The sequence below is a fragment of the Liolophura sinensis genome, chromosome 5, assembly GCF_032854445.1.
Source record: "Liolophura sinensis isolate JHLJ2023 chromosome 5, CUHK_Ljap_v2, whole genome shotgun sequence".
Taxonomy (NCBI): Eukaryota; Metazoa; Mollusca; class Polyplacophora; order Chitonida; family Chitonidae; genus Liolophura; species Liolophura sinensis.
This window is the reverse complement of record NC_088299.1, coordinates 10,287,105-10,312,370: the sequence shown is the minus strand read 5'-3', so window position 1 is coordinate 10,312,370 and position 25,266 is coordinate 10,287,105. Positions and strand designations below refer to the sequence as shown.

General features: G+C 39.5%; 1 protein-coding gene across 1 annotated transcript in view; it reads left to right on the top strand.

Annotated features, from left to right (window-relative positions):
* The first annotated feature begins 7,988 nt into the window (after positions 1–7,988).
* Positions 7,989–25,266, top strand: part of LOC135465764 (sodium-dependent dopamine transporter-like) — a 52,486-nt gene continuing 35,208 nt past the window's right edge. The window contains 2 exon segments of the mRNA XM_064743092.1: positions 7,989–8,206; positions 21,656–22,064. Of these exon segments, the coding sequence (XP_064599162.1) occupies positions 21,722–22,064 (343 nt within the window). The 5' untranslated portion in view covers positions 7,989–8,206; positions 21,656–21,721.

The following is a 25,266-nucleotide window of genomic DNA, read 5'->3' as shown; positions in this document are numbered from 1 at the left end:
AATAACTCACTTATATTGAGTAGAACAAGAATTCACCAACAGCTCACTAATACTGAGTAGAGCAAGAATTCACCAACAACTCACTAATACTGAGTAGAACAAGAATTCACCAATAACTCACTAATACTGAGTAGAACAAGAATTCACCAACAACTCACTAATACTGAGTAGAGCAAGAATTCACCAATAACTCACTAATATTGAGTAGAACAAGAATTCACCAACAACTCACTAATACTGAGTAGAGGAAGAATTCACCAATAACTCACTAATACTGAGTAGAACAAGAATTCACCAACAACTCACTAATACTGAGTAGAGCAAGAATTCACCAATAACTCACTAATATTGAGTAGAACAAGAATTCACCAACACCTCACTAATACTGAGTAGAGCAAGAATTCACCAATAACTCACTAATACTGAGTAGAACAAGAATTCACCAATAACTCACTTATATTGAGTAGAACAAGAATTCACCAATAACTCACTAATATTGAGTAGAACAAGAATTCACCAATAACTCACTAATACTGAGTAGAACAAGAATTCACCAATAACTCACTTATATTGAGTAGAACAAGAATTCACCAATAACTCACTAATATTGAGTAGAACAAGAATTCACCAGTAACTCACTAATATTGAGTAGAACAAGAATTCACCAGTAACTCACTAATACTGAGTGGAACAAGAATTCACCAATAACTCACTTATATTGAGTAGAACAAGAATTCACCAGTAACTCACTAATACTGAGTAGTACAAAAATTCATAATTAACCCCCAAACACTGAGTAGAAAAGGAATTCATTAATAACCCTCAAACACTGAGAAGAAAAGAAATTCATGAATAACCCTCAAACACTGAGTAGAAAAGGAATTCATTAATAACCCTCAAACACTGAGTAGAAAAGGAATTCATTAATAACCCTCAAACACTGAGTAGAAAAGGAATTCATTAATAACCCTCAAACACTGAGTAGAACAAGCTTTTTACCCACAACTTACCCTCAACTTTGAGTTCAATAAGTTTTCAGACAGAGCTCCCCAATACTGAGTTGAAAAAAACCTTCACACACAACTCTAAAACCAGAAGAAGCTTTCACACAGCATTGTGAAACAAAAAGTGCAACAAACTTTCACAAAGAACATTTGAATACTCGGAAGAACAAACTCCAAAAGATGAACAATTAACTTTTCCTACGAAACATGAAAAAATATGCCAAAATGCTTTTACAATGAGTTTGTCTTTCAGACAACGTGTGAAACCAGATTTCAAACAGAGTATCAATGTACATTGCCATAAGTTAAAATATAATGCGGGAAACAAATGTGTGTGGTGTGAATGCGTGCGTTAAATTAGTCACATTCCACCGTTCAGTGCATGTAGCATGCATTCTTCTAACTGGAGTCATTCAAAAATAGGGTTTACAGTACACTTCAACCGTTGAGACGATGACCGTATTATTTTTAATGACTACCCACTGTTTGCCCAAATAAGCAGGGCGGATGAAGAGTTTTACACCCGCCATAATTTCATATTTGAATCATACCATCGTACATTTGATTGGTTGATTCTCCAATGAGTTTAAAGTTCTTTTTACATTGTCGTAGATTTGCCTCGGTCTACTCGTGCAAAAACATTTGTTTGTTTTGTTAAAATGGTCTATGAATGAAATAAAAAAAAGGACGACTTTCATGTATTCTAAAGGATTAACGGCTTTAGTGTTTCCACGATCAAAAACGTGTCCAAAATCTGCACATTCTTTCTTATATTAAAATAACATAGACATTTTCCCGAAGACTCTTGCACATCTTGGGTATCAACCTAATTGGTTTCTGAGGAAAACTGTAATGTGGAGAAAAAAATCATTCATCTGCAGAACAAATTAAAACAGCATCCAGTTTTTTCTTGTGCTTAGTGTACTACATATGGATAAAGCACCTGCTGCATACTTGATTCTAACGTAAATGTATAGCCATGAGGTGGGGCGGTGTGCGGATGTGTTTTGGAGTGGCCTTGCTGAGAACTTGCGCAATCGACAGTCGAGTGGGCAAAACTAACATTTCCCAAACTGATGTTTCTATATAAACATAAAAAGTATAGAAAGAAACGCCACATTTTTTTTCACTTTGAGGTTGGAAAAAAAAGCACTTAACTACCTTTTAGATGAAAGCTGTGATGCAGCCGACATGGCTTTCTCTATGGTGAAGCTTGGGTTGCATGAAAAAGAGGTTAGGACTCAGTAGGCCGAGCGGATCAAGTAGAGGCCGTATGGAGATACCATCTGGTAAAAACATATGTATGTCACAACAGACTGCACCCAAGTCGCCCGGGTGTCTGCACAGGCAATTTGAACCTCTTTAGTGGTAACGACAATTTAACTACCGGTACTCTGCGTTCTGTGAAACTTGGGAGGAGAAAGATAACGGTATGTGTTGGGCTAGAGGCCTGGGCAATCTACAGCGATACCCTCATTAAACTTTCCGTGTTTCTGGATGGGTAGGCCGATGCACCAATCTGTAGACCTGAGCAATCTACAGCGATGCCCCCATTAAACTTTCCGTCTCTCTGGGTTGGTAGCCAGATGTACCAGGGCAATGTAGAGCGATGCCCCCATTACCTTTGTACTCTTTCCCTGTTTCGTGTGTGTGTGTGTGTGTGTGTGTGTGTGCGTGTGTGTGTGTGTGTGTGAGAGAGAGAGAGAGAGTGGGGGGGGATAGGCCGATGTACCAGTCTGTAGACCTGGGTAATCCTCGGCGATGTTCGCAATAAACATTCCGTGTTTCTTGTTGCGTAGGTCGATCTACCAGTCCGTTGACGTGGGCAATCTACAGCGATGTTCCCATTAAACTTTCCCTGTTTCTGGGTGGGTAGGCCGATGTACCCCTCTGTATACCTGGACAATCCACGGCGATGCCCCTGTCAACGTGCATGCTATGCTATGCCCCCATTAACATGCTCTCTTTTTCTGTTTTTTGGCGGGTAGGCCGATGTACCAGTGTGCAGATCTGGGCAATGTACACCGATTTTCCTGCTTGTGGGTGGGTAGGCCTAGGCACCTAGACTGTGCTGAGTTACAAGGTGTGCACAACACACCTTAGCTTGTCACAAAGTCTGCCAAACAGATGAATCCCCCCACATAAATACTCCACGAGCATTAGCCCACATTTTAACTTCGGCTGAGAATAGAGATGATACGGAAATACAACTTGTCAAGGTAATTTTAGGTTTACAACGCTCGCGATTAATTCGTTCAAGTGAAAGAAACTGTAAAAGTGAAGAGAGCATCTTTACTGATGCATTTTCTTTTATTTTTAGATTTTTGTTGCACTGTGTTAAAGGAGTCGAGTGGTTTGATAGTAGGTGGGCCGCACAGATCGTATTTATAATTTATGTCGTCAATGACGTCACATGCAGCTACTTTATTCTGGCCCTAAATCAAATTTGTTTTTGGAGACCGTTGTTCCAAAACTACCAAGCCGAAGAAAACCGAAATTGACCGATTTCTCCATGATTTCCTTTTATGGATTTCGGGGCGAGCTGCAGCTACATCAATGTGGATAAACTGTCAGGTATTAAGATAACATTGTTAGTCAATCCTCGATGGATTACAAATACAAGAAAGAGAACGCTGCCCTTATCGCCCTGATCTAATTACAAATCTAACCAGTTCTAACCCACTTTACCCGAGAGTCTAATAAAAATACAGACAAATACATCAGATATAAGCTAATATCCCTGTGCCGATTTTTTTTTTAAATGCACGACAGTTACACCGACCTCAAATCAGGTTTTCTTATATTGGCGCATACATATGGTGTAAACTATTGTGTTGCTTAGCCTGGACTGAAACCAACATGAACTTTAAAAACGATGCTGCAAAATTACTTTATGTCAGCTTGATCAAAATACAACCTGTGTCGTGGGTCATGACCAAAGTCTACATTTGATAATACATCTGACAGTATGACATTCCTCTTTCAGCTTATTGATTTTTTTTATTGGTGTTTTACGCCGTACTCAAGAATATTTCACTTATACGACGGTGGCCGGCATTATGGTGGGTGAAAACCGGGCAGACCCCGGGGGAAACCCACGACCATCCGCAGGTTGCTGTCAGACCTTCCCACTTACGGCCGGAGAGGAAGCCAGCATGAGCTGGACTTGAACTCACAGCGACCGCATTGGTGAGAGCCTTCTGGGTAATTACGCTGCGCTAGCGCGCTAACCAACTGAGCCACGGAGGTCCCTACAGTTTATTGGTAGGACTTTAATCTGACAGTATATATATTATATATACACTCCCTGCTGTTGATAATCTTCATGAAAGCAATGCATGAGTATGTTGTTACTCGAATAGAGGCGATAGTCATTAAACACGGTTTGTAGCTTGTGGTATAGGTAGGCTACGCAAATGTATTACATGTAACCTCTCTTACTGTTAGGCTGTGAGTTTCGTGTGAGATTTGAACTAGCGCAGTACGCGAAATACTAAATCACCCGTGTGTATCCGTGGCGACTGAGACTTCCAGTGTTCTTTCTTCGTCGATGATTCAACTCTAGCTTTGGCCTCCAGCGCAATCAAGGTAACTCCCACAGTTTGCATATATACATCGCTTGTAGACTGTTATATGTCATAAAAATTTAATGTAAAGGCATCTGATTACTCAGTTACAAACATGAACAAAGAATGGAATAAAGACACAATGAAACCACACTTCTATGTTGTATTCAGCAAGCAAATGCACACAAAAAATAGAGAGAAGACGCCCCCGCCCCCCTGCTTGAAACATCTATTTGACAAATGTTTGTAACACATCGTTTAGGAATTATCTCCTTGGGTGTTACAAAATAACCCCACAAACATAAAATCAGAAGCAACATATTACCACTTCCGGTATAGACTGACGTATATTGGTTACATCCTACAAATAGATTAAATGACAAAAATCCCAAGCACCTCGTGATTATTTCACGCAATACAGCAGCTATATCGCTACATTGAAGCGGTCCGCTGACAACTGAATATTCAGTAATACCTGTAAGATTTATTTATTTATTTGATTGGTGTTTTACGCCGTACTCAAGAATATTTCACTTATATGATGGCGGTCAACATTATGGTGGGAGGACAACGGGCAGAGCCCGGGGGAAACCCACGACCATCCGCAGGTTGCTGTAAGACCTTCTCACTTACGGCCGGAGAGGAAGCCAGCATGAGCTAGACTTGAACTCACACCGACCGCATTGGTGAGAGACTCCTGGGTCATTACGATGCGCTAGCGCGCTAGCTGACTGAGCCACGGAGGCCCCAATACCTGTAAGAATGAAGGAGAGATCGTGTTTGGGAGAAGGGTGTTGTCAACACCCCGTGGATACTAACCTCAACCCAACATGTGAACATCAAAAAAGCTTCCACGCGTAGGACTGGACAGGTCATGGAGCTCGTAAAAATGATCTCCACACAAAATACTTGATTCCATTCACTCTATCTGTTGATAGCACCACGAAGCAATCCTGATTTTATATTTTTCATCTTCTGAGGCTGTCCCGTGTAAAGCGAACATTAACTCCTTCGGAACACGGTTAAGTACCGAGGAAGTGGCTCATACAATGGCCCATCTCACAGCTTTTTACAGTTCCTTTCCCTTATTTAGCTTCATTATCTTTCATTACAATTTTATGATTCACCGTTCCAGCAGTGGTAATAAATCACAATGTGGTGATAAGTCACGGTGATGTTTGGACATAGCGGTTGCTACCACTCCAGTGGAAATCACATGGCAATCGCCACTGTTATTTACATTATACCGGGTAATAGTGCACTGAGTCCGAGGTTGATTCAACTTGACAACCACGATATAAATGAAATCTTTTTGGATCATTGCATAATCAGTCCAAAAAGTAACCTCTCATTGAATTTTCAGAAATAACAAAAAATGTGGGAATGAATAAGATTATAATGGTATATTCCTCAATGAACTAAGGTGCAGCCGACATCAACACACGCAGTGACAGAAAAAAGCATGTCATACATGAAGGCTATCGATCACGTGACGCTGTAGCCAAGTGGTGAACGTTTTGTCCCTTATGTTACTACGATCCGCCAGTTTTAGGTCTCATCAGAACATCTGATTCAAGTCATTGCAAACGGTCAACAGTTCAGTTTATAAAGATAACACGGCTTCATGTCGCGCATGGCGTTAAAGCCAAAGACCACTCTAAAATGAAGTAGGCCTATATATCAGCTGAAAGATAATGAAAAATTGTCCAGGAAAATAGTTGGATTTAGTTTCTTTATAATTTTTCTAACCGACAAAAAATTGTGTTAAAAGATCAGATTCTACCGTGGTCTGTTGTGACCCAGAAGGTATGTATTACGTCACTTTTTGCCTGTATATACTTTTTGTATACTTTTTGCCTGAATAATTCGTTTCAACGTCAAATCAGCGAATGCATTCATAGATTTGTATGTATATGCACTTTGAATGAAATTTTTAACGTGTGCTAAGTAGCCAAAAACTCACTGGGTAGTCACTGGTCCTATTGTGGTCAGAGAGGGTCACCACAGAATAAAATATTGCAATGCATTTTACTAGGTCAAACAAGTTGTAAAAAATATAAACCCAACTATTTTCATAGACAGTTTTTAATGGTCTTTTATCAGATAATACTTCATTTTAATGTTTTCTTTGCCTTTAAATAAACGTAATGAAGCCGTTTGCAGCCTTCTCGCAGAATTAACACAACAGGAAGTTGTAAGGGGTATATGGGCTGTCGCTGGACATTCGTAAACTATCGCAAACCATATATCGGCGTTCTAAGCCGACCAATCATAATACATGGGAGGCAGGCGTGCCACAGTGCTTGGTAAGGTGGACGATACCAAATTGTTGACACATAAGGAGCGAGATCAAACCCAAAGTCAAGTGATTTTTAGATTCCGTAACTCTCATTAGTCAAGGGTCCAAGGTGAACATAAGCGATCCATGAAGCTCGTTGGATCATTTATGCAGTATGTTGATCGTTGAAGATGCTTTTGTCTTCAAAGTTCACTGGCATTGTGAACAATTTTAAATAAGAACATTAAAAAAACATTTAAAGTTTGATCGCTTTGTGGAATCAGATTCACATCGGGGGATTGAAGATTAGTTATTTTCCCCAACGGTTAGAACAAAAATGTGAGCAAAACCTTACATAAATCAGTGTAAACCTATCACATGATGTGATATTGTGAAAATATTTGTATTCTGTTATGTTGACGACCGTTTGTGAGTCAATACATACCCGCTGCAAGCATACTGTTCTTGGCGAGCTTGCGCTACATGGTAATTAAGTTTATATGTTTTCAAGAAATATACTCGAGTGTTGAGGTTTCAAGGTATCTCACGCCTTCTTACTTTGGTTCGCTACTCCATACTACCCCCAAATTCTAACAATAGGTAAAAAGCCGCAAGGTGTACAAGATTGTGTTCCGTGAAAATTGTCTTGTCGCACCTAAAGGGTAACACCCGTCACCCATATATGTTTAGGCGCTGCAGATGTGGGTGGAAGGGTGTCCCCGGCGGGGCTATATCTGTATTCCTGTCTACAAAAAATCGAGGAGAGTGTAATCCGTACCATCTGTACATATCCGCGCAACCCTACCACACGATTGGTTTTCTTTGAAGTGAAGCTCAGCGGCTAACGGCTAGATCTGGATGATCCCGCTGGGTAAGAAAGGTCGTACAACCCCGGGCGGCGCTGTCTCCGAGTCACCATCCAATTACACCATGCTCGCTTGTATATCGCTTATTAACGCCGGTATTATTGCATCCCGAGAGGCAATGAGATGTTGGCTGTCAGCATCCACAGCCCGACGCCCTCTCCCTCACGCCAGTTGGCTCTGTTAGGTAACTTCACAGTTCCATCACAATTACCTGCCTCTGGAACGCTCCTAGTGCTTATATCGCTTAGCTCTGGACACCGAGGTACCGCACTCAATAGAGCCAATATTAAGGCAGGCGGGAACCGCGGGTTTATTCACAGTGACGCGTCTATGTCAAACTCGGCCTGGGTAACTTGAAGTTTCGCGTTTCAGGCTTCGACGTTGGTATATACCTTCTCTGTTCATCCTTAACCTGGACTTTGTATGTGGACTTACACAAACGCTGTTTCACGTGCTCTATCAAAAAGGATGCTGTTCACAGTGATATAAAAGGTAAGCTAATACAGCACTTATACAATTTTTGTCTAATGGCTTTGATAATAGCAGTGTTATGTCATGACAGCGATTTTATAGCAGTATTTAACACCTAGCAATGTACGCCCCCTTTTCTCCACTCTACAACCGGCCTGTAACCCGCGTGCTCAGTCGGGGCTGCGATTTGATCGCCTGGACCTTGCGCTCTGTAATATGTGTGAACTCAGTTTAGCTAAGTTCAATTCACACGCTGTACATGTATTTGTCAACATTTGCTGACATAGTTTGTCAGTTTAACTGGCACAAGCGTAAGGTATACCCTAATCGCACTGTCGAATGTTTGCTCTATGTGCCACTATTCACAGCTAGCGCTTGATAAAGTACTTTGAACTTTAAGGTAGATGTAATTTCTGATTTTGTATGCATCATGTGGATACCATGAAATCGGACCGCTAATACTGACCTTTGACCTTTTGGGTACTATAGTGGGTCGTTTAAAAGTTTATGTAAACACAATAGATATGTCCTGACCGCTTATTGTCTCTTATGAAGCCCAGTTTATGTACATATACGCGCAGTGGAATTGGCTGACAGCGAGCCTTACAACCAGCCACACTGGCGTAACTAGGTGTTCTTTAAGGTACAAACATGTGCATTCGCTAAACACTTACACAAAATCTAATAAAGGATGCGCTTCTGTAGAAGGTCTTACACTGTAAAAACTAATCCGTTAAATTCAACATAAGTCTGCGCGGTTTCCTCCCACTGTAATACCCGCTGTCGTATAAGTGATATATTCTTGAGTACGGGGTAAAACAGCAATAATTAATTAATTAATTAATTAAATAAGTAAATAAAGGTTTTCTGGGTTATCTCTTTCATAGATTATCTTACTGGTACTGCAATGTTATGTTAATATGGAAAACAGAATAGCCCGTGATACCAATAAAAGTATTTTACTGAAATAACAAAAACGTTCGTCATACTAAACATAATTGTGTTTATGACTATTATAATCTACTGATTAATCACTTTCATTGGTATATAGGAATCAGTAAGCTCTACTGGAATGATGTAGATTTCATGTATTTAATAATATCTGTCCGTTATGTTCTGCGATGGCCGGAATAGCGCCGGTTAAGGATAATTAAGTGATCTCACATCCGATACTGCGCGTAGAGGTATGCCACGTCAAATCCGTTTATACCCCATTGTAACAAGAGACCAGTCAAGATTTTTGTTCTTTATGCATATTAAGTCCCAGCCTGTTTCATTCTGAGTTCAAAAAAGAGTTTTTTTGGGCAAAGGGTGGTCTTCAGATTGCTGTTTACATCGTCTGATCGATTCATTTCTCAGTTCATCCAAAGCGACGTAACAATTGTTCTTACTGCAATGGATATTAAGGTGGCTTTGGTCCTTTTTCAAAAACTTAATTTAATAACAGACAGCAAACGACTGACGTTTTGAAATGTTCAGTTATCTTATAATTTATGTATACGTCCATACCTGTGTTAAATATAACACAGTGGTAGAACTGACAAACGGCAACACTCATTATTACTCTGTATGTATTCATTGATTATTTATTTTACTTTAAAAAATATTATAAAAAATATTTCATTTAAATGGGTTTTTAAGGGGTAGGAACCAACAAGGTGCAGCCAAATTAATCGAGCCTGGATCTGAACCCGCGACCCGACCGGTCAAGGAAACACCGAATGCGTCGAGAGCGCTGCTTTAATCGAATGGACACGCAAAGGTATAAGAGTGTTATATAAAAGCCATCCCTTTTTTCGAACTTCCCTCACGTCGTACTTTGTTATGGAATTATCAAAGATGAAGATGAGGGATAACTGAAACGGACACAGGCACATGTACTTTGTTCTTTTTTCAGGTTTGCTACTTCTTTTCATCATTATATGAAGTCTGAAGCCGAAGGGCCTATCAACAAGGGGTGGAACAAAGCCTGTGGAATCAAAATGGCCTAAATAGTATTGATTTTGTTCGACAGCGCCCACGGCATTTTTACGCCGTGCCCAAGTATATTTTACTTATACGAGGGCGTCCAAAATGTATTGTGAGCCTGGTAGAAGCCCACACGTAAAAGAAAAGGGGAAACTGGAAAGAGATGGACTTTAACTCATAGTTATCACATAGGTAAAAGGCTCCTGGATCATTTAGCTGCGATTGTCCTTGAAGGCCCCAATATGCGGTATTTCAGTAATACACATTATGTCTTAGGCTCAAACTATACAGGTGGTAAAATGGAAATGTGGATTAACGTCTACGGGTCCTACTGGTTTAGACCGAATGCTTAACACCAGCAAGTCAACATGGCCAAAGATGTTAAGTTTATATTAGTTTGTGTTGCTTGGGGGTGTAACTCAAGGCCTGTTTGAAGCATAGTATTTTCAAACATTTGGGTCAGATTATATCTGTCCAGTCTTGGACCGGAATTTGTTTGTTAACCAACTCTTATTGTTCGTGCGGCCTTGGTGACAGTAAGCGAATGACGACGCTCATGGAACCTTTGTTCCACAGTCTAATGAACGCTGAAGACCACTCGTATTCAGCAACCAACATAAACATAATATTTGTATGTGGGCAAAATCATCAGAAACTCGCCGTCGGTGGTTTATCCCGGACACTCCGGTATCCTCTCCCAATCGTATAAGTGCACTCTCGAAGTGACTATATAACCGACCTAGACTTAACCTCATTACAATATATATCTGTTCTCGGAGGAACGCAGATGTAGTACACAGATTATTCAAACCGGTACACTTCTAGTTGATTAATATCAATTTAACCACACAGATATAAATATGGAAGACATCGATCGTGTTAACTGTCACCTCATTGGTGTATTAAAAGCAATATCCCGAGGTCCCCTTACACATACACTGTTAACTTATTGCATAAATTTCTGTTCCCGCCACGGGCAAGTTCTGAACAAAACTTTAACAGCACACAATTGTCGTAGCTCGTATTGTGTACTGGTATTCGCTATGTAAGATTGGCAAGCACAGACGTCTGTGGAAATGTACCAGTCTTTGATAGCAAACTCCGCGTGGTTAATCGTTGGTATCCCAAAGATAATTTTGACAATGTTCATTTACTCTTACTGAAGACCGCAACAGGGATGATTTCCATTTTGGCATTGTTAATTCTTCTACTAAATGGCTCATGTATATGGCGAGTAAATATTTCGCATTGTAACAATTGATAGATCAGGTTTAAATCAATGTCACAAGCTACGTTCAATGATTTCAGTCATTGTAAGTTATTACCCCTAAAACTAGTGTCAGAAGGATATCCCGTCAAATACCTTCACTCTATTTTTCTTAATTTTCACAATATCAGTTTTTTTACGTGTAAATATTGTAGGAATGTCAGTGATCTCTGGCACTGTGTTTTTGACAATCGTGTCTCATTCCGCTTCATTGAAGGCTAGCGTTCTGTATGCATCGTGCTCAATAAAATAGCCACATAGTGTATATGAAGAGTTTCAGTCAAAGGACAACTGAGATAATTATTTTTGATTATCAGCATTTTTTTTAGCATTGTTCACCATTTGGATAATGATTACATTTACTCGTCTAGCATTTCTTGTCAGTGTCTTTCTGACATAAATGACACCTGCTGACTGCTTCCTTTTGCATGACTAATACAATGTCTTGCTTTACATACTATCTTAGCTCTCTGGTGGTTTGTATTATTTTTAGAGCTTTGTGGTTTAAAAACCTTAGTTCCTGTCAATAAAAATTAAATGAGATTTAAAGGCTTACTTTGGATTTCAGATTTTAATACAAGGATCAACAAGATTTATGTTCATGCAAATCTTTCAAATGAACATAAAGTCAGCCACTAAAGCTGAATGAATTAATAAAGCAGTATTCCTGAAATGTCCTAAAAATATTTAAAACATTCTACACCGCTTATCAACAAAATAAATAACAAACAATCGTACCTAGCCACTCATTTGGTGACCCCATTTTGCCATGTTATAGCTATCTAGAGTGACGTCCAAAACCTAAGGACTCTCCCGTACCATCGGTATTAAACAATTTGACATTGAGAAAATACGAACAAAAACGCCTGATACCCTACCAAAGGGCATCCGTTCTCAGGTCCCTGCTCATAAATGTGTGGTCAAAAATGCATCAGTTTAACACTTAAACTAACCGCAAAATTCAATTTATTGCATCAATATCTGTATATCCACTGTAAGAAACCGCACACTGACAATCGAGAACTAATAGATTTCTTGACGTGACAGCCAATTATCACGTGACACTTTTAGCGCTAGTGATTGGTTAAGTTCATAAGGGCTTCTACAACATGGCTACTCTGAGTGAAATCACGTTTTGATTTTCTCGGCCAGCAAAATACGCATACTAATGGACCTTTAAATGCCTTAAGTCTATAACATTGTATGGAATCGGCCTGAAATTTCTAGTCTTTGATGCCTAGATACAACTGAATACAGCGCTAAAACTACCGGATGCTCTGGTTTTAAGTTTCAACCAGAGCTTACTGGCTTACAAACTGACTATATACAACGTCAAAATAACGGGGTGCTTTGGTTTTAAGTTTCAACGGAAGCTGCAACTGTCAGCTACTTCTCTGACAAGTACGTATGAGTTAAAAGTAACTCAGTCCTGTGAGTACACTCCTTGATTTTGCCTCGATTGCACGACTTCAAACTATTTGTTTGCCAAGTTAACGTTTTGCTCCTCGAATTGCCACAGAGTGTATAGCGATACGTTATTCATTCGGCTGCGTACAAGGAATTCCTGGACTTGACTGATTAAGAATTTGTCTTAAAGTTTTTCGCACGGAGTCTACATTTGATTTCTACAAGTAGTTGAATGTCAACTTATGACAGTTATAAAGGCTACTATAGATTCCCAAACCGCTGAGAAGACATATATTTTCTTTAGAAATTTTGGTTTAAATCTCTGTATTATTAGACAATTTATAATTTTGTGGAATAATAATAAATTTGTGGTTTTATATTTATGTCAAAGGGCAAGATCAACGAATTTTGACTGGTTTTCAATTGTTTCTAGAGCCTTTTTATAAATATAAAAAGTGACATTAAGCCACATTCATTCATTCATTCATTTATTCATTCATTCATTCATTCATTCATAAACATAACATTTTTCGTGCGTCAACTTCGACACAGAGATTAGTTAATTATTCGCTTATAATTGTCGCGGATCTTGAAAACATATCTAGAAACAACTGAAATCCATTTGAAATTGGTTGGCCTTGTCCTTTAATGCTGATATCTTCTCAGCGTTAACGTTAGTGGTACGGTTGTGTGGGTCTGTCATATTGTATATTGTACTGGGAGCAGTTTCACAAAACGGCGTACGACATATCTTTTATCGTGCATTTGTCGATGTTTTACCGTACCGTTGCCCTATATGTTCGATTATCGTACATGTACGACATCTTTGTGAGGCTGGGCCCTGGATTTCTCTGGTTTGAGAGAGCTGGACCGAAGAAATGTCCCGAACACGACGTCGTCTTTAGCCTAGTATTATGTAAGCCTTGTGTAACAACGTCCATATTAATAAACTTTATATATACTTCTGAGCATCTCATGATCTATAACCAGTTTTCATCATCGTTAAAACAATATGCTTAGCGTTACTATTACAAGTTTAGACGTAAGTCTGAGTTGAAAGAGTTCTACATGGTTGATACACTTTAAATTGCCCTGCTTCCTAAAAGATTGAAATAGGACGAGCATATGTACAACTTGTCTAACGTGATCTGAACGATTTGTCGTAGGAAACATTAAATTTGGAGGTTCATTTTTATCACGGTTCGATGAAACGTGTCTGTTTGCCTTCAGTCAATACGGCAAAATGAACGGCTCGATTTAGCCGACTTTGATTCCCCCCTGTGAACAGAACCCTTGAGGCAATGGTCTGCCAAACACACAGGTCCTTGAGAGACTTGACTTGCGACGCCCTGCTCTCTCAACAGCGTTGCAACTAAAGCATACCATCGTGTAGAATCGATGAGAAACGTTTCTAAATTGTTCCTGACATAACTGTAACTGTTGTGTAATTGTCCGAAGTGGGTTTTTGGATCTGTTCTAGATGGTCAAAAGCAGTTATCGCCACCATCACATAAAGGTCCCTCCGCGCGTGCACGCTCCCTCTTTCTTTCGCTGGTGCCCTCAACTCCCAGCTCACTGAAATTTAGAGTCAAAATTAAAACTGCTTTTGACGGTTTCTAATTGATTCGATTGTCCGCAAAGCACTACAGCAAGGAGCAGTATGGTGAGTGGAAACCCGAAAAAAAGGTGGTAAAAAACCTTCTGACTTAAAGCCGCACTTTATTTCTTTATGAATATGGCTCCGAAATAATCTGAATAATTCCGAGACCATTTATAGTATAAAATATCATTCATACATACGTACTGTCAACTCAGCTCACTACGATATAGCTGTAGAGCAATATGAGCAATAATAGCCCGGTATTTAACCATTTTACACAAGTTCAAACGGATTAATATTTATTGGTAATAATAGCCATGAATCTAGCCAATGTACACAAGTCCAGATTATGTACTTGTTAGCAATAAGAGCCAGGAAATTATACATTTTACATATTTGTTTGTATTTGTTGTTTCTCTTTGCCTTTGCATTAGACCTCTCTCGTGAGAATCAATTCCATCTTGGGTTGGGTCAGTCCCAGACATATTTTACAGGGTGAGCCGTGTAAACCTTTCCCCCAGACACTGCCTGGTTTAGCCGAGCCATAACGCTGGCCGAGTTTGTATAAGTGAAATATTCCTGAGTACGAACACCAACGAAATAAATAAATATAAATCTATATCGACATTCGTGTTTATAAAATGAAGGATTAATAGTATCGAAAGTAAAAGGTAAGGTAAAAGCCAAAGCATTGACTGTTACTAGTACTTGCAATTAACATCACTGGTTTAGAATCACTCAGAATACTGAGTCGTCATCACTCTGTAACATACATGACCCGGCCTCGGGATGCTTTAATAGTCCTCATGCAGAATCCTGACCCAATTAACATTTTAGTTTTTATACCACTTGACTCCTTTGAATTATTGAAGTAAAGTGTGACTAAATGGATGAGGTTTAAACGTATTGCAGTCACTCAAGCAGTCGTACAAACACATATCACATTCATTTTCTCACCAAATGTGATGACAACTCAGGGTTTTGAATAATTTTTAGAATAATTTACATACGTATACTTCTCTACGGCCATACGGGGGAAGGCCTGTCAGCAACCTGCGGATGGTCGTGGGTTTCCCTCAGGCACTGCCCGGTTTCCTTCCACCTTAATCCTGACCGCCGTCGTATAAGTGAAATATTCTCGAGTACGGTATAAAACACCAATCAAATAAATAAATAAATAAAATGTATACGTATACAAGTGACGTCTAATAAATTGCAACTAACATCAATGCATTTTTTTACTTAATTCAGCTTAAGTCATGGTGCCAGGAGATGTGTAATGCTACTGTTAAAGCATTTACATGAACAGTTAGAATAAAACCCCTAACTGAGGTTGTCTAGGGGACGTTATATGTGATCATTTGCCAACAATTACACTGTAGTTGATGATCTGGTTTTACTCTCTATGCTGTAAGTCAGTTATTTTATATTATGGAGCCAGTTCGTGGATTTTTAGCTCTGGCGAGCTTAGTATCCGGAAGACGCAGCCAGTTCCAAACTGGCCAGATAGCATTGCCGCTTGGTAAAGATGTCAGTACTCGCAGAGAACATGCCAATCGCTGATCACACGCCAATATTGGCCGTTCTATTGGAATTTGTTTCCAGCCTTCAGGCAAGTTCTTGAAATCTGCCGACAAGCTTGCGTCCAATTGTCCTGAAGATTTAATAAACGAGCACTGTTTAACTTAGCACTGTTTTATTTTGCCACGAATGAAATGGTGGATACGACACTGACCTAATTACATCATTTCTAGTGTCTTATTTTTGCCCAATAGGAAACCATGTCAGTCGACATCTGCCGACAGCGGATATTGTAACACCATCGGCGTTGGTGATGTACTCAGGCACTCATGAACCGGACTTTTTCCTTATTTACTGATGGTTCTGCTACATACAGAAAATTAACTGGTAATTTTGTTGAATCCAGTGAACTGATTGATAATTTTGTTGGATCCTGTAAATTAACTGGATCCTGTAAATTAACTGGTAATCTTGTTGTATCCAGTAAATTAACTAATAATTTTGTTGGACCCAGTACATTAACTGATGTATTTTCCAGATAATGCCAGATAGCTGATGATTTAAATTTTACACCATGCCATGTAAAAATTACACAGAGAATTACTCAATGGCAAAAGTCAAAATGTGCTCAATAATTTCAATTTTCATAATAACTGTATGCCCATTAATTTCATATTTTAATAGGATTATATTCAGTTCAGGTAGATTATCGATGTAAGGTGATACCCTATTTGAGGGGAATGGGTGCAAGACCTGGCGAAATGTCGAATTCTTTTTTCTATGATTTTGTGGGATACAAATCCAAAGAAATCTACCAATCTCTTGTTTTAGGGCTTAGCATACAGTTATTGTGGAAAATGAGTGGAAACTTTACCAATATGGCTACTAAAACAGCACAAATCTGACGATCGCGCAATCAGACACCGGAAACTGTGGACATTAGTCACAGATTTAGCTATAATCACTTCATCGTTACTCCATGTTAAGTACATGTTCCTAAACTTAAACTAAGCCATATGTTGTTAATGTATTTATCATGTCCCACTCCAGATGCTGCTTCCAGATAGGTAGTAATGTGTATTACCCGCTCATTTAAGTTCAGTCTCATTGAATATAGATGTCTAAAGTTGGGAAATACACACATATATCTCAAGTGGGTTAGAGATATCAGCACACTGAATTATAAAATTGATACTGGGACTTCTGAAATGCCTAGTCCTTTAGTGAGTAAACGTCAGCTATTCGGTTGCAGTGTCCATGTCTTGGCGCCTTTACCTTTTTGAACTTAATATTTATTTGTATACATTTGGTTATTGTTTTACACTGCATCCAAAAATATTCCCCCAAAGTGAATTTATGGAGAAATTTATTGTGTGGATTTTAATCTTCGAAGTATTTATTTATTAGTTTGGTGTTTTGTAACCAGTGATATATACTTTGTTATGTATTTATTTGATTTATTCTAACGGCGTACTCAGGAATATATATATATATAAACTGGTGTGCCCGGAGAAAATAACAGTTCTTTGCTACCGCCTTGGCATATCTACTGGCTGCAACCGAACAAGCGAGACCTGGATTCGATCCTGTAGGTTCATGGACCATCTCAGATTTGGCTAGAAAAATGCTAATCATCCATGCAACAAGTGACTTACCATTTTTGTTTATACCAGACGTACCCTTATGTTTATACCAGGCGTACCCTTACGTTTATACCAGGCGTACCCTTACGTTTATACCAGGCGTGCCCAGCATGTTAAGACAACTTTAGTCTCATTTGCGTTAATTTTAATGGAGATGGCGAAAACAAATGTCTTCAGTGTCCGCTGAAAAAATACAATTAAGAAAGGCCATTTAGGCATGCAATTAAATTGCTAGTCAACTTTTCCCTGGAAACCTGTGGTTGTTGGATTTCCAGATCGTACGGTAGTTTCCGAGATATAAGCGTCATGTTCGACATTCGTACACCATTCGTAGTCCGTAAAGGGCGTTCCAAGTCGATAATCGCAAGATCCATTTCCAAACAGTAGGTCCCAAAGACAAAGGTATGTAAGAAATTCTACAAATAGGAAATAAAGCCGGTAACACACAAGGGAGAAACAGTCATCGGTTTTCAATGATGCCGGGCAGACAGTGGATATTCCAGGGATGAATTCCATGTCAAAGTTCAAATTCGTAGTCCATGAATGAGTTCCAGGTCAAATAACAATTAAACAAGGTATCTCAAGTTTGGGTTATGTTTTGAACTAAAGGGGGGGAAGGGCATGTGCCTTTATCTCACTTTGCAGCATTTTTGAGATTCTCTGTGTTAGCCAGCTAACACACCGCCATCGCTGCTCTGGTTTTTCTCTGGTTTCCACAAGTTATGACTTCAAAAGCTAGTCTGTCAAGGGTGGGACATATGTAACATATTAGTCCAGGTCAAGGTTATTTCATCAAACGCCTTTACTCTTAGTAGTTGAAACTCAAGGTGAAGGCTTATTTTGCGTTAACTAGCGAAGTCAGGAGCTCTTTCATGGAGATACAAATACTTTGTCATGAAAATGTATTGTAAAGGCTCAGTAGTACAAAGTAACAGTAAGCGCTACAAATGTTAAATCATATTGGAACGCAGTGCCATCTATGATTGTATGTTAAATATGATAACAACACAGCATTCTGAGTATTTCTAGACCAGTGACGCCTAATAAATAATATCACTGCTTATTTTATTACCTAATTCTGCTTAAGCCATGATGCTATGCCGGGCGTGTAATTTGTTACTAATAAAACATTTATATGAACAGTTAAGGTTAACAGAATAAAACCCTAACTGAGGCACGTGTGAATTGGCAAGCGGCCGTATTTCACCGGTTACTTGTGACCATCTGCCAGCTATCACACTGTCGTGGCTGCTCTGGTGTCTCTATGCTGTACATCTTTAATTATATCTAAATGTTTTCACGTCACCGACAGTCATGAATAAACCGCCTTTTCTTATAATCCAAGTCCTTACTCAGTTAAAAAAAAGTGACCAGGGCGAATTATGGTAAATAACATCTGCTAAAAGCATTACACCACCATTGGCACACAAATCCTCGTCCGTAACTTACCAAAGGACGGTGCATTCCGGGCACTCCGGTTGCCTTCACCCATAAACTCACTGAAGATGTGAAAAATAATAACTCGTTTATGGACGACGCCCTGTCATTGTGTATTTATCTAATTGTTGCCTAACGCCTTAGAATACTTAAGAATTTTTCAGTTATACCGCGGTTAACTTTATAGGTGGAGGGAACGGGTGTTAATCGGAGTCCGCGCTTAGATTTCTCTAGGATAAGCTCTGGAAGTAAATTTCAATTTGGTACCGCATAGTGGCATGTGTTCCTTGACTGACACCCCTGACAAAGTCATCCATAAAAATTGGTATAGTTTCTCCTCAAGCGATGCTTGTTGGCGGACACGTCTGATTACTTATCAACGTGAAACACTGATGTGGAATTTGATAAAAATTACAACTGACATCATGGAGTTAGCTGGGTAACTGTAGAGAGTAGCTGCTGAATGCTGGAATTTCAGAGGAACACATGTACAGATTCTTCGTGACCTCGTTTCCATGTTCAGAAGCGTTGTACCTTTTCGTAGCAGTAAAGTGCATTTAACGGTTACAGTAAGTATGCAAGTTATTGTGCTTGAAAGAGATTGGTGAGGACACACAAGCATAGTTTGCCCTTCTCAGGAATTTGTACAAAGGGGAGCCGTTGTAAAACACAGACCTTTTAGCAAATCAGAGACGAACCTTCCCACGAACCGTCTTGGTGGAGGACAAATAGCCTTCCACTTTCAACGGCACAAACCGTCACACGGCGTCAACGAACCTAAAACTGCGCAAACAGCCTTACAACGTCAACGAACGTAGAACTGCGCAAACAGCCTCACAACGTCAACGAATGTAGAAATGCGCAAACAGCCTCACAACGTCAACGAACGTCGAACTGCGCAAACCACCACACGTCGTCAGCGAACCTAAAACTGCGCAAACAGCCTTACAACGTCAACGAACGTTGAAAGCGCAAACGACTACACGTTGTCAAAGAAGCTTTGAACTGCGCAAACGATCACACGTCGTCAAAGAGCACGGTTAGACATCGGCCACTTATTACCTCTCAAGGGAATCCAAAAATCCCCTCTCCATGGTCAGGATTGAACCCACACCTGATATTCTAACATCATTCAGACTTATATATTGTCGTGTACGCGAAAATGGATAACTAAAACATTTACTTATAGAGAAGAAAGCAGAGAGGAAGTCTAATTGACTATGTGTAGTCTTATTAGGCGTGATCAAAACTGAACATAATACTGGCTCAATAGTTTCATACTGTTATATGCAGTCTTCATGGAGATTCACAGGGAAACTATCACCTGCGTTTCTCTGTTTATCCACTCTGTAGTTTTATCATAATCTTTTGCTAATATTATAAGTAATGAATTCAGCCACGACAGACACGCGCGCAGCCCTAATGGGCCACGTGATTTGTGCTTCCCTCTGAAGTTACTGGTGCGCCCCGTAGTATGCTTCGTTGCATGTGTTTCATCTTCACTGAACAAAAAACATTGAACAGAACAATAATGCTTGAAAAATTTTCCTCATGTCAACAGTATTACTTTGTGATCAGTCTGATCAATTTTGATCTACTCTTTAGTATAGCTAAATGTTCAAACTTCATGTAGTTTTCGGTTCTAGAAATGAGACATCAACACAAAGGAATTTGACGTAGAAGCTGAGAGCTCTCAATGTATTCAGTGGAGTACTAGCAAATTCAAAGTCCAGAGACACACTTTAGGCAACGCAAATAGATTTTCCGTACACGCGAGCTTGAAAGCGCAGCACAATGGATGAGGAGCTTCTCACCAATGGGTCGCTGTGAGTTTAGGACCAGGTAAACTGGCTTCGTCTCCGGACTTATACGTCTTATACGTCTTTCCTGCGACCATAATGTCGTATAGGTGAAATATTCTTGAATACGGCATAAAACACCAATCGAATAAATAAATAAATACCTCCCAGGCTGATCTACGTGCAGTTCACTGTCAGAAATTGTACACCATCTCACAGCATTCGTACGAGTTGCCCATAATGTCATTTTGTCTGTCAACGCCTGTCAGAGGAACCAAGATGAGCAGGTTAGCTAAAAAGCTCTGTAAATACTGAAAAACTATTTAGTTACTAAAGTCTATAGGGTCATTTCGCTGTACATCATTTAAAACAACTGCACTTTCTACATGTCATGTCTAAAGTATGGTGGATCATGACTGGGGATGTTTTCTCGTATGTACCATGTAAATGTCTGATGTGTATCGTGACGAACAGAAAGCTGTTAGGCTATATAAGAGTTTCGGGGGACTCCCCGCTGGGTTGGCTGGGTGACTCTCCGTTCACTAGACCGTTAGGGACTTACACATCCACGTGTGCCGCAGTTATTTTCTTGTGTATTTATTGCCGTGCCTCTCAAGTTTCCCAAGGGGTCGGGGAAAAGTAAGACACTCTTGGTAGGTAGACAGTTTGCGCCAACTTGGCAGCTGAGCGTAGATGTAACATAATTACCTTAGTGGAAATGTCACTTTGGTTATAGAGTATTTAAGATTTGCACCACATAGTCTCACTTAGGAGTACACCGCATCATTAAGACGCTTTTTTGTTTTGTCTTTTTTTGTTTGCCTACAGTAGTCTTCAGTGTTGAGAAGCTGGGCCTGAAGGGGCGAAGCGAGTGGAAAGTTTCCTGGCCTCATCATGGGAGATCCAGAAAACGTGGAATTACAAAGTGTAAAACACAGAGAGGATGTGGACGTGACACAGCGGGGCAATGATTACACTGGAGCAAATGACGTCGCCTTCAAAGAGAAGGACAAACCTACGGGAGATCACCAAGAAAAATCTCTCTTACAAAATGACTCTAAGAAACCAGCCAAGGTTAAAATGGTGGAGGTGTATTTGACAGAACCAGAAAGTCCTCCAGAATATGAGAGAGGACAGTGGGGAAAGAAGCTTGACTTTTTGCTCTCCATGATTGGATATGCTGTGGATTTGGCAAATGTCTGGAGATTTCCGTATTTGTGTTATCGTAATGGAGGAGGTGAGTAGAATCTTTTTTTTTTACTTTGTCTTACGGAAGTGGATTGTTGCCATTTACGTTATTTAATTACTAATTACGATATCTCATTATGGTGGGAGGAAACCGGACAGAGCCCGAGGAAAACCCAACAACATCCGTAGGTTGCTGGCTGACCTTCACACGTACGGCCGGAGAGGAAGCCAGCATGAGCTGGACTTGAACTCATAGCGACCGCATTGGTGAGAGGTCCCTGGGTTATTACGCTGAGCTAGCGCGCTAACCAACTGAGCCACGGAGGCACCCAGTGTTAATTGAAAGTAGAAGCATTGTGCAAGATCGCGGTGATGACGGCACAACTTTGGCACACTTAAACCGGCTGTGGGTGAATGTAGATCCATCCATGCACATCTACATGATCATATGCATTAACTAGACGTCTAGAGTCTGCAAATTCCTCTTTTTTTGAAGGCAACAGTATGTTATCCAAGCTTGAACTGAAAATCTGAACGTAATTCTTTACAGTGCACAATAGTATCGTTCACTTTTATTTACTGTCCATTTACCGTTTACATAAAATCACGTGCATAATTCTTTTGAAGTCGAAGTCTCGATGATGTTTGCGCTTTATGCGAGGAGGTTTATTAGGTATGGGGCGAAAAGCAATAGATTTCTTCTTTTCTCTACCCAAAAACCTGACCGAATTATGCAAATGCAAAATTCTTGAGCACGTCTTAAAACAGCAGTCAAATAAATGAACAGATTGTAGTAGTAAAAAGTGAATAGCACACTTTCGCCATTAAAGATATCTTGGATTACAGTTTATCAGAAAAACGCATTTTAAGTATCACCAATAATGGAGAAAGATGGTGTACACAGTCCACAAGTGCCTTGTTGAATAAATCTTCATATATTCCAGATATGCAGAATCAATTCTTTCATTATCACATGACTTCTTGGATTACTGATATATTTTCATTTTTTCACAAACATTACGATTCCTTTGTCGTGAATCATATTTGCCCTGTTTTGAAAAATCATTCACACGAGACTGTCAGCTAGAGAGACATGAAACAAATGCCCAGCGTTGTCCATATTCATTGCCCAGTAAAGTGTACTGGTACTCATGAAAAGAAACCTTTTGCTATTTTCCTTTAACTATAAGCATAAATCTTAAACTAATCATTATTTGTTGTATGGGAAAACTTGAACGTATATTCCGCTACATTCTCTATTTTCATTTCTTGTACATTTTCCTTCAGATTTTCCCGTTCCAAACATACTTATACCAATAATCGTATGAGCATAAGAACAAACATTTTATTAATAACGAACGTAGAAATAGCACTGTAACCCAGATGGGTAGGACATAAAATTCTTCTGAAGTAAAGCGGTTGGAACGGTTACGAATTTAGACATTGAACTTAAGTACTGAATCAGGGGAAACAACAACAACGATGTGTCCATATTGTTAGTGTTTAAGGCACTGTGGAATATTCGGGTTATATTTGTACTTTCTTGGAGTGACTTCTGACGTTTCTATTTGTAAAACCAGGCTGATCATCGAACCAGTTCATGCGTGATTTATGTGCGTAAAATGGGAGGCAAGGGCGAGCTGACGTCTAACTAAAATCTCTCACCGCCTTTATGGCTTTTCCGCTGATTTACCACCCCTTCGCCCCTACGCAAATCCACTTCCCACCGATATCATTCCAGTCTTCCAGTTTCAACTTGCTGACGTACGCAAAACTTGACGTGCGTAAAAACGCATGCCTTTCCAATTAAACATTGGTGTGAATTTACGGAATCAAATAGTAGATGATGATGAAGGAGAACTAGTTGCTTCTAGCCAATTCACGAGGCAGTTAAAGATGTGACAAGGAGTTCAGCTATTTCTGGCTGACATGATCAGTGTTAACGCGCTAGTACCTTGGCGATGGTTTGTAAACCAGATCTGCTCTCACGTGCCACTATGGGAATGTTTACAACCCTATTGGAAAGAGGAAACCACGTGTTCTGTAGAAACCCATGTTCTATAAACAACACAGAACTTGCAGGATACATTGGTTGGCCAGGTTTAAATGTATACAGGTCCCTCTTGGCTGTTTACAGTTACAGTCGTGATAATGGTAAATGTGTACATGGGCCTTGGGTTAGCGCCGTTTGGGTAATAAAAGGATCTAAAAATGTGCCATCACGCCTAATTTTTCACATGAAAACAGCAAAGGGTCACTCGAACGTAATACACCATATCATAGGCTGTAACCAAGTTTTCTGTTATCACTAGTCACTTAAAAGACGCTATGCTGGCAATTTTTGGCAAAGAAAAATCGATCTACGCAAATGCAATCGAATTACTATTGTTTTTGAATAGCCCAAATAATTACTTTTAACAAAACATCAACATCTCCTGTTCATGTGTTATCTTTCAAAATTGGTAATAAAGTTTTTAACATTAAACAAGCGCGTCGCGCTGTAACGTTATCAAACTTTAGAATCATTTTAACACGATAAAAAGTACATGCATAGTTGTCTGATATTGACTGATTTAACAACTGTAAGAGCGTGTCACAAAAAGTCATACAGCTGAGCTTTCAGCCGACATTTTACCTCTTTACTCCATATATACACCAAGAACTCATCTCTTACATTTGAATAATATTATGTTTTCCGAGTAATACTGGGATGGATTATGTTGCCGAACGATAATATTAGGTTATTGGTAACGCAGTGCACCGTTACACCATCAAAAATATCCTGTTGGAACAACAGAACAAGTCTGTTCATATATAACATAAAGGTTTGTATTAGTGGCACAATCTATTCCGCTTTCACAAAGAAAACATATTCTGTCAAGATAACAGATTAGTTGTTTCAGTGGATAAACTTTAAGACGTTTTACTTGATAAGTGCCTGTGTTCGTGTGAAGTATTGTCGTTTAAGTTTATAAAAAAGGTTGAATAAAACTGTATGCTACTTCACGTTCCAAACTCAATGGCTCTGGCGGTATAAATGTGAGTGTGCTGCGCGGACGGTAAACGGTATGTGAGTCAAACTGAATCTGCACATGACTGACCCAGAATTCTTTTCATTAAATAACGAGACTGAGGAAAGTAAACTTAACCGCAAAACCTACTGGTGTCTACTTGAATTCTTATTCACCAATGCTCTCGCCTTTCAGAAGTTTTCTGGGTATATCATAAAAATCAAAACCAACCGGTTATCA